The 12,392-nt window shown below is 49.0% G+C and overlaps 1 protein-coding gene across 2 annotated transcripts in view; it reads right to left on the reverse strand.

The window, feature by feature from the left end:
* The window catches only part of LOC142289818 (opticin-like), a 426,930-nt gene that overhangs the window by 44,267 nt on the left and 370,271 nt on the right, over positions 1–12,392 (reverse strand). For both annotated transcript variants that reach the window (XM_075333747.1, XM_075333746.1), the window contains 2 exons: positions 1,526–1,728; positions 657–752 (listed from right to left, as the gene is read on the reverse strand). In XM_075333747.1, coding sequence (XP_075189862.1) covers positions 657–752; positions 1,526–1,728 — 299 coding nt within the window. The remainder of the gene's footprint in view (positions 1–656; positions 753–1,525; positions 1,729–12,392) is intronic.

A 12,392-nucleotide genomic window follows, 5' to 3' on the forward strand; every position in this document is an offset into this window, starting at 1 on the left:
AGACAGAGGGACATAGGCAAAATGATGCACAACAAACTTCACTGCTGCAGTCAAACACCAGGGCTGCAGATGACACAGCTAGCTTCAACAGCAAAACTCCAGCAGCTGCTATAGACTTCCTTCCTCCAAGGTGATCTTCACAGAATTAATCTATTATCGGCTTCAGCTGATGGGTCATATGACTATTTAAAGGGACGGGGAGTGGTCATAAACTGGCTACAGCTGAGAAGAACTAACCAGGAAAGTATCATTAATCCTTGCTACACCAACAGAAACAAATACATTTAAAACAAAAAGCAATAAGAGAATTGCTCCAGCCAATGCAGTTTCACAGGATAAAAATTCATAAGCAAAAACCTAGTGGCAATGTCCAAATTATAGAAATAAAATAACACATGAGAATCTTGAGATTCATGTATGAAAATTAGAGCAAGTAAGAACTGGATGTGACAAAAAACACTAATTAACATTCCACTATTATTATTATTGTTGGTATTATTTTCATTTTTTTACTGCATATCCTAAAATTAAACCAATGATCAGATCCTTTGAGAAATACTGCCATGCTATTTTTTTCCACAAACTACAGTTGTTGTATTTCAACTTGAGATTATATGAAAAAACCTAAATAACAAATAAAATTTATGAATAAATACCTGGAGATGAACTGAACGAAGACCGGCAGGAAGGGGTACAGGTACACAGTCCAGTTTGTTATGCGAAAGATGTAAAAACTGAAGATGTGCAAGGTCCTGAAAAATAGGATAAACATTTGATAACTAACTTTTTCCATCAATGACGTCCAAAAGTGGTCAAGTTGCCCAAGTGTTGTTGAAATCTCCCAGAAGTGAATGGCGTAAAACCTCCTCTCTGCCTCAAAGATCAACCTGGGCTTCAGGATATACTATTGTGGGTAGCACAATGTTATGATATCCGTTTTAGAGGTTCATATAGGTTGGTCTGATCTGAGTTCTGATATTGTGTGGGTCTAGCATACATAAGAGGATATCTGGTCAGTTATCTGTCCATATGAGTGAGTATGGTCAGATGCTGTATTCATGGGGGCGTCATGTCTAGAGTATTTATTGATAATTTTATTGGACTGGGTGTTGTATAAAGTGCTGGGATCTGTATGACAGGAGTCTCATGTGTGGGCTGTATTCATTTTGGGGTGTTCTCAAGGTAGTAATATATAAAAAAAGGTTTTTGGGGTTACTACTATTAATTGGCATTGAATAACCCTTGTATCTTTACCAAACCTTTGCTTAAATTTTAATGTAATCACATTCATTTGAAACAAATTCGTCAATAAAAAAAGCTTTTATTAATTGTACTTGGGCACTTTTTTTATCTTTTATTTTATATGTAGGAATATGTAGGAATTTCCCTCATATTCCTTTTAAAAAAATGTACAAGTATGACATATACACACGAAAAAAGTTAATTTCCTTCAAGCAGTGGGCACTAGAGGAAGCAATCACAGTTTTGTTCAAGTAGCAATGGACTTTATGGTTGAGTAAGTCACCTTAAAGGACTCGGACCGAATTCCAGAACTTTGAAGCTGATTGTATTGGACATTCAGTCTAACAAGACTTGAGGGCAACTCGGGCAAATGCCTCAATTGGTTCTCAGATAGGATGAGCTCCTGGAGTGACGGCAGCAGGTGAAATGCATCATCATCAATCTTGGATAGATAATTACTTGAGAGATCCACATACTTCAGTTTGTCTAAGAGAAAAGATAAGATCATGGACAAAAAATGTATGTTACATAAGCATGTATGTATATTTTTTGTGTTATGTAAAGAAGAGTCAAAGAGATGTGTAGTTCAAAATCTACTTTATCAATTTCAAGAATTTTCGCCAGTTCGTAGAAGGGGATCCCAGTGGTTGGACCCCCAATGATAAGGAGGATGTCCTTTGAATAGGAGATTATGACCTTAAAACTTGGAAAAAACCCTTTAATAACACTGACACCATTGTCATAAGAAAGTCATTGTCTCAAGATGTTGCCTTATGATGTATTTTTATTGTGGATTTCATGTTGCATCAAATCTACCATAAGTCTACACATATTCTGCCATTCATGAACATCTTGTTCACTCACTTTATGCCATGTTTGTATTTATACAGCACTGAATTAATTTTTTTCCACAAAGGCCAGCTTATACATTTACAATAAAAAATAGGAGGTACATTGATATCTAATAAATCCCTTTGTTTTTAAAGGAATCGATTTTAAACCAATGTGTGATGGAAGGTTTTAATTAAACTAATGCTTTCTTCCTTTTATTTATTACTAGCTGTACTACCCGGCTTCGCCCGGGTTAATAACTGTTGTTAACAAAATAGAATGTATTAACAAAAATGTATTCTGCACACAAAAACCACAAAACAAATAGATAGAAATGTAATTATTAAAAGGCAAAAACTAAGCTAATCAAAGCATTTCACAACATATATTTCAACACCACAGATATTCCACACAGATTTAACTAAATTGGCTAAGTAATGTGCTCCGTCTGTCTCTTTCCCCGTTTGTCTCTTTACCAGTCTGTCTCTTTCCCCATCTGTCTCTTTCCCCGTCTGTCTCTTTCCCAGTCTGTCTCTTTCCCCGTCTGTCTCTTTCCCCGTCTGTCTCTTTCCCCGTCTGCCTTTCTCTGTCTGTCTCTTTTTTTGTCTTTTTCTATCTCTGTTTCTTTCCCCATCTGTCTCTTTCTAGGTCTGTCTCTTTCCCAGGTCTGTCTCTTTCCCCGTATGTCTCCCCGTCTCTTTGTCTGTGTCTTTTCCTGTCTGTCTCTTTCCCTGTCTGCCTGTCTCTGTCTGTCTCTTTCCTTGTCTGTCTCTATTTCTCTGTCTCTTTCCCCATCTGTCTCTATCAAGGTCTGTGTCTTTCCCCATCTATCTTTGTCTGTCTCTCTGGCTGTCTCCTCCTTCCCTGTCTGCCTGTCTCTGTCCCTGTCTGCATGTCTGTCTGTCTCTTTCCCCATCTGTCTCTTTCCCCATCTGTCTCCTTCCCCATCTGTCTCCTTCCCCATCTGTCTCTTTCCAGGTCTGTCTCTTTCCAGGTCTGTCTCTTTCCCCATCTGTCTCTGTCTGTCTTTCACCGTCTGTCTCTGTCTGTCTCTTTCACTGTTTTTCTCTGTCTGTCTCTTTCCCTGTCTGTCTGTCTGTCTGTCTATCTCTGTCTGTCTCTCTCTATCCGTCTCCCCACCGACATCTTATTACCTCACACATCAGCTTCTTATACTAACAATCTCCTTTGTTCCTATATCAACCAATCACAGCTCCTACTAATAACCTGTAGTTCCAAGCTCCATTTACTTTAATGGAGACATGTTTTTTGGAGCATAACTGTAAAACGCGGGGTTAAATTTTCCTGTCAAAACATAGTCTACGACGTTCCCTGGGTCACATGAGGTGTCTATGCAAAATTTTGTGATTGTAAATGCGACGGTGCAGATCCACTTTTCATTTCACTTTTTCCCCATTATGTAGATAGGGGCAAAATTGATTGGTAAATTGGAACGCGCGGGGTTAAAATTTCGCCTCACAACATAGCCTATGACGCTCTTGGGGTCCAGACATGTGAGTGTGCAAAATTTTGTGGCTGTAGCTGCGACGGTGCAGATGCCAATCCCGGACATACATACATACATAGATACATACATCCACACACACATACATCCACACATTCAGCTTTATATATTAAATTTAACATGTGTGCCCCTTGCAGCCCTTTTGGCAGTATGTCATGTTGCCAGAGCAGTGGTATATGCTTTTGCTATGTTACAGTTACCTCTAGTGAACTCACTGACATCATGAATACTCACAGCCGAGGGCTCCCCTTCACTGTCAGGGTTTCCCTGAGGCTGCAGTGAGTGGTCACATTTTACATCACTGTAGCTTTTAGCTGTAGCAGAGCCAGGATCATCGTGTGGATTACTTCGGACCTGCAGGTTTGTTTTTGGGGTCAATAATGAGGGTGTGTGTATTTTACATGTCAAATAAAAGATTTTTCTGTGTTCTTCTTTATGTCTTTTGACTTACAGGTTACTAATTGGGGTGTCTTAAAGACCCTCTCCATTACTAACCTAGGGCTTAATGTCAGCTGTGATTTTTGACAAATCATAACTCAAATCAACCCCATATATATCCCCGATGCTCCCCCATACTGCTTCATATATTATAATGCAACCCCATTGTCCTCCATATGTTATACTGCACCCATATAGTCCTCCAATTAGTAGAGTTCACCACCATACTGTTCCATATATTATAATGCACCTCCATTGTCCTCCATATATTATAATGCACCCATATAGTCCTCCAATTAGTATAAAGCACCCCCATAGTCCTTCATATATTATAATACATCCCCATAGTCTCCATATATTATAATGCACTCCCATAATCCTCCATATCCATTTTTCCCCAGCTGCATCAGTCTTTGCACTGGCATGTGTTCTGAAGCTTTGCACATCTTGGCACAATAGTGATATCATTGCGCCCGCTGTGCTGAAACGTCGGAGTGCAGATGTACCGCCCCGGTGTTGGCCGGGCTGCTCGAGTCTGGCCGGGGATGGTACCGGAGACGTTGTGGCCTAGTCTGGTCTGGCCGGTGGTAGGGCCGGAGGCATGGCGGCCTGCTCATCTCTCGCAGGGGCTGAAGGCTCCACTTCTGGTGTCGGGGGCAGCGGCCCGGCTATAGCTTCAGCCGAGGGTGGAAGAGGTGACATGGCTGTCGCGGTGGCCTGGGGCATACCGTGTTCCGCGGCCAGGTAGGCCGGATCAACCGGAACTGGGCTTCTGCTTACTCGCTCCACACGCAGGGCTTTCACTTCACGGACTCGCACCGCCGCTGCCACACTCCTCATCTCGATCCTCCAGTCATCCAGCAGGAACAGGAACTGTGTCCGCATCCTCCTCCTCGATCCAGGTAGCGGTTCTGGGCACGGACCGCTCAGGCGACCAGTCTCTCGGTACCGACATCCTGTTGCTCTCTCTTCCAGGAACTTTTGTGCGGAGTCCTGGGGTCCCTGCGCCAATCTCCGCCTTCACATCCTGTTGCTCCCATGGGGCGGGGCTTCAGCGTCGGGCCCTTTTGTGGGGATGATGGCGCAGTTGTTGTTTTCAGGTGCCAAAATAGCGGGCAAGATGGCGGCAACTTAAACGGACAGTCACAGCACAGTTTGGAACAGTTCAGTAAGGCGCACGTCACCCAGATTAATGGGTCCAGTCCTTATCCTATTAGTGACGCCAGATGAGATTCAAGGTGTACCGCCCCGGTGTTGGTCGGGCTGCTCTAATCTGGAATCGTGGTGGCTCGAGGGGCCCGGATCCGGGTTGGCGGACACTTTGATCCATGAAAAGGGGGTATTTACAGGTGATAAGTGACGCCTCCTGTGGGTTGTGGTAATAGGAGTACCGCCGCTGCGGTTGTGAGTACCGGGGCAGATGGAGTTAAGCAGCCTGATGTTAGTCACTCCACAGGTAGGGATGGCCCCGGGCTCAGGGGTGTTAGTGGTTGTTTGGGAGAGCAGGATGCAGGGGGATCAGAGTACTCACAGTGGGTAGTCGTGGTGCAGGATGAGGATTACAAAGGAGACACACGCTGCAAGGGTCGCCGGCGGAGGGGACGCACCAGACACGCTCGGGTCCGGCGCTTCTGCTGCTGCTGCTCGGTGGCTCGAGCGGTGGGCCGGACCCGGGGACTAGAGCAGCGCTCCTCACCCATGAGTGAAAAGGGAAAGTTTGGGTGGGGGAGATTGTTCGTGACGCCACCCACGGGACGTGGTGATGATGGCACCACCGCTGCTAGTAATGGGGATCCCGGGAGAGATAGTAGGGAGCAGCTAGGATGTTGTCCCCTCCGTGGGTAGGGGGTTGGTGATCCCGGGGCCCGATGGTGTAACGGGGAGGCTGGATGGCTGGGGTGCAGGGTTGCAGGGACAGCGTGGCGCGGTGCCGGACGGCACTGGTGTACTCACTCAGACAATCTATGACAGAGTCTCTGGTAAACCAAATGGCTGGGTGGACGGGTCCCGCAGCCGGCTGCAGTGTTGTTGTTGTGCTCTCCCCGTACGGCTGATGGTGGCTGTCTTTCCCTGCACCTTTTAGAATGTTCTGACTCCTGTGGTTGCCCACCGGTAGTCCGCTCCCCGGCATATAGGTGCCATAGGAGCCCGTTTTGCCCGCAGGCGCTGGCCCTTGGATCTCTAGCCTGTGGCGGTGGCTGTATATCTTCACGGTGTGAGCGGTTACCTTCTGTCGGGACTTGGTTGTTGGGAAACCCCAGGGGTTCCTGTCACACTCGGATTTGACTATTGACAGCGGCTCCAAGCCTTGTCGGGGTCCGATGGCCCTGCCTGTGTTTGCTTAGCTTCACTCTGCTCCTCGGTTTGGTATCGGTGGGCCAAAGCCCAGCCCCGGTCCTTACGGATTTGCAGAGTTCCACCAACTCCTGCAGACGGCCACCACCGTCTGCCAACCTTGCTGTCAGTGCCTGGGCTCCTACCCAGGCACACGCAGACGTTTCACTCCTCTCACTTTCACCTCGAAAACTGATCTATCTCCTTTTCCCGCCTCCAGGCCTGTGAACTCCTCGGTGGGAGGGGCCAACCGCCTGGCCCCGCCCCACCTGGTGTGGACATCAGACCATGGAGGGAGGCAACAAGGGTTTTTGTATGACTGTTGTTACTGTCTAGGGTGGGGGGTGTGTTTGTTGGTATATATGTGACTACCTGGCTAGTCCAGGGCGTCACACTCCTCCTTGGTAAAATGCAGACCGTCCGCGGGCTGCCCGTCCATCACCAGTTTTATTTTTCAGACTGCAAAAGATAACTCTCCCACCCAAATAACCTAAACCTTGGTGCTGCCCCTAAGAAACAGGCAGCACCCCTTTACCCCAGTCCAGGTCCAGGTTACCCGAGCAGGAATGGGTACGGTGTCTCGCACCCGGCTGTCACTTCAGGGGACCCCACGTCCATGGGGACCCCTGACCCCCGGAGGATGGCCACCAGTCCTGGTGGTGGCCGGGCCCAGCCTGCTCTGCTGCGGGCCCTTCCTCCAATCTGCCTCTCCGGAGGCGGCACAGAACGGAAAACCGGCCCACAAATTATTTACAGGCCCACAAGTTCGTGGGTGGCCTGCCAGTTCTCGGCCATGTCCATGAGCAGTTTCTCATGTGGGCGGTAAAAAACATAGAGTCCCTCCGGGGACAACTTTGGTGACAACGGTAAACCGCTGCCTTTACTTGAGGTCACACTCATCAAGGACCTCCTCCAGCTCGACATCCGGACGGCACGGTGGGGGAGGGGGCTGGGGCCACATCTGCACACCGCGGCTTTCCCTCTTTTACACGTCCAGGGCATACCAGCCCCTCTCCCCGCAATGTCGGGTGTAGGTCACCAGGTCGCCCGGCAACAGATCGCGACCTGGGTGGCCCATTGGGAGATGTGAATTCACATCGCGGCGGGCCACAAACACTTCGGCCTCCACGCCCAGTTCGTAGATAAAGCCGAACCCCCTTCGCGGGTCAAACTTACTGACTTGGCCTTCATAGAGTGGGCTCTGCACCCGGAAGGTGGCGTTCCGGAGGTGGTCTTTCTCTCGTATGGTACGAGCCACCACGTCGGCTCTCTCCCACTCCTTGGCGGCTATCTCCTGGCCCAACGGGTTCGGCTGTTTGTCCCAGTTCGGGGCGTTGGTATACCCCTGCGCTTGGGTCGGGCCCCACTGGATTGCTCCTACGCCGGCTACCACCAGCACGCTCTTTGGGGGGTCCAGCGGTGACGCGACCTGAGGTGCTGCCCTGCAGCAACGACCTGGCGCAGCCTCAGCTGAGGCAGGGAGTTCAGGGACAAATGGCCTCACCGGTTGGGGCTTCGGGCCTGCAGCGGACGGTTATTCCACGGCAAGGCGGACTGCCGGGGCCGGGTCATCTATGGGTGCGGCCACTTCCGGAGACGACGGCTTTGCTTCACGGACGGGCACCTCCGAAGGGACCTTCCACGGCAGTGGAATCGGTGCAGGCCGTCTCCGGTTAACGCCCGCAGGCCGGTCCTCTAGGGCGGACAGGTTAGATTCCGCTACCGATGTTGGGGGTAGCGGACCTAGTGGAAGAGCAACAGCAATCGGTACAGATGGCGGGGGAGACAGGAGGGTGAGCGAACGCAGACCGGGCCCCTCAGCCGCAGCGGCCGGTCCTTCTCGGACACAGAGACGTGGGTCGCTTACCCGCTCCTCCAACACTGCCTCCACCTCGAGTCTCCGCACGGCCGCCGCCACTTCCTCCATCTCGGCCACCCAGCGCTCCATCAAGAACCAGACCTGGGTTTGCAGGCGGCAGCACATGTGTGCAGTCCGGGCTTCCACCCACGCCGCCGTTCCTGGTGTGGGCTCGGGAATCTCGGCATCACCGGACGGGACGGACATGCTTGCTGGCAGGCTTCCAGGAACCGGATATATTGCAGAGTCCTGGCGTCCCTGCTTTTTTTTTAACCATAAATTTTATTGATTTTTAACAATAAAAATTCAACATACATGTAATGAGTTATTTTGTCCAGTCGGTTATCCTTAATAGTAAAGATTATCCATTCCCAGTCATTCGTTGCTAACAAATTGAACTGTCAACATATAATATCAAACCCCAATGATTATACCGCCACTTCAGCACCAGATGGACGTGAGCACCAGCATCCCCCTTCTCCTATTCTCACCTGGAATCGGAGTAATCTAGCCATTTCCCCCATGTGACTTCGAACTTGAACCCTCTATTATTTTTAATTGCAATCATCCGCTCCATGTTACAATTGTGTTGCATCTTGGCCCTTATTTCTTGAGCAGTCGGAACCTGTGGTGTTTTCCATTTACTCACAATGCACACTCTTACCACTGTCAGAACTTGTACGGTTATTATTACATCATTGTAATCCATGTCTTCCAGGCCTATGGACAACAGAGCTTTTTCCGGGCCCAGTTCCATATTCTATCCCAGTATTGAACTTAAGCACTGTTGTGTTTCTGTCCAAACTGGTTGTATCATCCCACACTCCCACCAGATGTGAAACAATGAACCCGGCTGGTTGTTACATCTCCAACATTTATCTGAGTTCCAAGGATATATTTTCTTTAGCCTTACTGGCGTGTAATACCACCTATATAGGAGTTTCCTTGATATCTCTAAATGGTTGATACAATGGGACTTTTTTTGTGTATTTGAAACGAATACTCCCATTGTTCTTCCAGGAATTGAGTTTGCAAATCTTTTTCCCATTTCTTCACATATGGTAAGGAGTGCGGGTTTTGTGTGTCATTCAGAGCTTCATACGCCCTTGATATACCCCCCTTTGTGTCTTTCTTAACCTCAAAGAAATTTTCATATAATGATACAAACTCCTGTTGTTTTGTTTTCACATTTGACAATAAGTGTCTAATTTGGAGGTATTTGTAAAAGGCCCTCTTAGTTACCCCAAATGTGCTAACAAGGTAACCAAACGGTCTAAGATCCAAGTTACTCATGATGTCTCCTACCTTGGTTATCCCTTTTGAAATCCACTCCCCCAGATTCATATTTTGGATCATTTTACCAATAATGGTTATCGGGAGCTTATGTGTTCTTGTGGGGAGTAGTCTCTGCCCCACCTTCTGTGATAACCAAATGTTTGCTCCCGCTTGTATTGTGGGGTAACCTGGTGATTGCTCTTTTTTGGCTAAACGGAGATACCACATATATGAGGCCATAAAGGAATTTCCCACCAGTTGTGCTTCCAATTTTACCCAGGCTTTTGGGGAGTTCCCATCCCACCAGTATCTCAGTTGATCTAGCATAGTAGCTCGGTAGTATGCACGTACACACGGGCATCCTAGCCCCCCTGACCTTATTGGCATGAACAGGAATTTTGCCGATACTCTCGCTTTTTGTCGGTTCCATATGAAACTCATTAGAGCTTACTGGAGCTTATTGAGGGTGTGCAGTGGTATTTGAATAGGTAGGTTGCAAAAGTAATATAGGATTTGGGGTAATAACGTCATTTTTACTACTGATATCCGGCATAACCAGGATATCATTGCCTTGGGTATGCTTATATTTCCTTATTTATATTTTGCAATAGATTGGCATAGTTTATTTTTCCCAGGTTTTTGATCGGATAAGTTAATTGAATCCCTAGGTATGGGATTTTGTCTGCCTTCCAAGTCAGTGGATACTGTTCCATTAGTTTCTGTTTTGTGGCCTGTTGGATACCCATATCAAGGATTAAGCATTTACTCAGATTAATTTTATAGTAGCTAACTTGCCCAAATTGGGTAATTATTCTAAATATATGAGGTAGGGAGACCTCAGGGTTCGTGACACATAGTATGACGTCATCTGCAAATAGGCCTATCTTGCTCTCCAAAGCTCCCACACTGATCCCAGAGATTTCTCTCTCCTTCCTTATGGCCTGAGCAGTAGCGTAGCTAGAGGGGGGGCAGAGGGTGCAGCCGCCCCGTGCCCCGTGCTCAGAGGGGGCCCACCCGGAGCTGCGATTCCATTAACTATATCAGCGTGCACAGCACGCCGATATAGTTAACCTCTGCGGCAGTGCGGAGGAGACATGATCTCCCTGCGCTGCTGCGGATGACAGAGCACACGCAGGACACAAAGTCCCAGCGTGGTGACGTCATCCCTCAGTGCCGAGCGGGGGGGGGAGGTAATTGCCCCCCAGGCTGCTCTCCCAGCTATTGTTGAGGGCCGGCCGCGGGCCGCCTGCTGCATAATGTCATTATAACACACATGGCCGCGCAGAGTGAATTGCGCGCGGCCGTGTCTCTTGTACTATGATGTGGCCGGCCACACTGACAGGCGCAGACAGTGCTGACCGCCGCATAGTACAGGAGACCCGGCCGCTGGCATGCACAGTGCGCGGCCACGTGCGTTATAATGACGTCATGCAGCGCGCGCTGCCTCCATCCACTGTTGTGGCTGCATCCCAGTGATTAGAAGCTGACTGGGTAGTGGGCGTGACCGGCTTTGTTAGTGGGCGTGGCCATGTTTCCTCCCGTCCACTATAATCATGTAGGCTTCGCCCCCCATCTCCCCCTGCGCCCCCCTGCACCACCCATCTGGAGGTCTTACCTCGGTCCCCGCTTCTATCATAAAGAACTCCAGGACACCTGGAGTTTCTTTCTGTTATCACCTGCGTTGCTGAGGCCCCGCCTTTTCTGATCACATGGGCGTGACGTCACCACAGGTCCTTTAGTTTAGAGGGATTTACCATGGCATGAAACAAGTCTGTGGCTGCACTAGAGAGAAGAAGTGTCCCCCAATCATCAAAAGTAAAAAGCACCTCCAGTATGTGTCTGTGTGTATAGGATTGTGTCTGTCTTTTGTGTATGATTATTTGTATGTGAATGTTTTCAAATATGTATACACTTCTATGTGACTATATCTGTGTATGTGTCTGTATATATGTGTGTGTATATGGCTTTATGCAGGTGTCTGTATGGATATACGGCTGTACGCAGGTGTCTGTATGTGTATATGGCTGTACGCAGATGTCTGTATGTGTATACGGCTGTACGCAGATGTCTGTATGTGTATACGGCTGTATGCAGGTGTCTGTATGTGTATACGGCTGTACGCAGGTGTCTGTATGTGTATACGGCTGTACGCAGATGTCTGTATGTGTATAGGGCTGTATGCAGGTGTCTGTATGTTTATACGGATGTACGCAGGTGTCTGTATGTGTATACGGCTGTACGCAGATGTCTGTATGTGTATACGGCTGTATGCAGATGTCTGTATGTGTATACGTGTCACGCTCCCCGGGTCCTCTGCTCCGCTTCCCGGCTCACCTGCCACGCTCCCCGCTCTCCAGCCTCCATCGCCTGCGCTTCCCAGGCCTCCTGGTCCCCGCTCCCGGCGCCCGTCGGCTTCCCAGCCCCAGCCCGGCTCTGCTGCGTCCTCCTCTCAGCTTCCTGCCCTGGCTTCTGGCACCCGGGCCGCGCGCATGCGCATTAGGGCGCGCGCGCGGTCACTGACCCTTTCTTAAAGGGCCACTGTCCACTGACAGGAAATGAAGCACACAGGTACGGGGTATAAAGGGGTGCAATGTCCAAGGGGGCGGGGCCTGATCTTCGTGTTTCCCAAGCTAGGAGTCAGGTCTCCTTGTGTTCCTGTGAGATACTTACCTCTCTCTCTTCTAGAGCCGATCCTGCATTGCCATCCGGTCCTGCCGTATCCCGAACCCCGAATGCTGCCTATCTGCCATCCTGACAGTCCGCACCATCTCTGTTCCCTGCGGTGACCCGTCATCTCGCTCCAACGGTTCCGGACCCCGCCTGACATCATCCCGGCTTCCGAACCTGAGCTCCGTCACCCGGACCACCATCAGTGACCCCGTGGTTCCA

The sequence above is a fragment of the Anomaloglossus baeobatrachus genome, chromosome 2 (assembly GCF_048569485.1).
Source record: "Anomaloglossus baeobatrachus isolate aAnoBae1 chromosome 2, aAnoBae1.hap1, whole genome shotgun sequence".
Classification (NCBI taxonomy): domain Eukaryota; kingdom Metazoa; phylum Chordata; class Amphibia; order Anura; family Aromobatidae; genus Anomaloglossus; species Anomaloglossus baeobatrachus.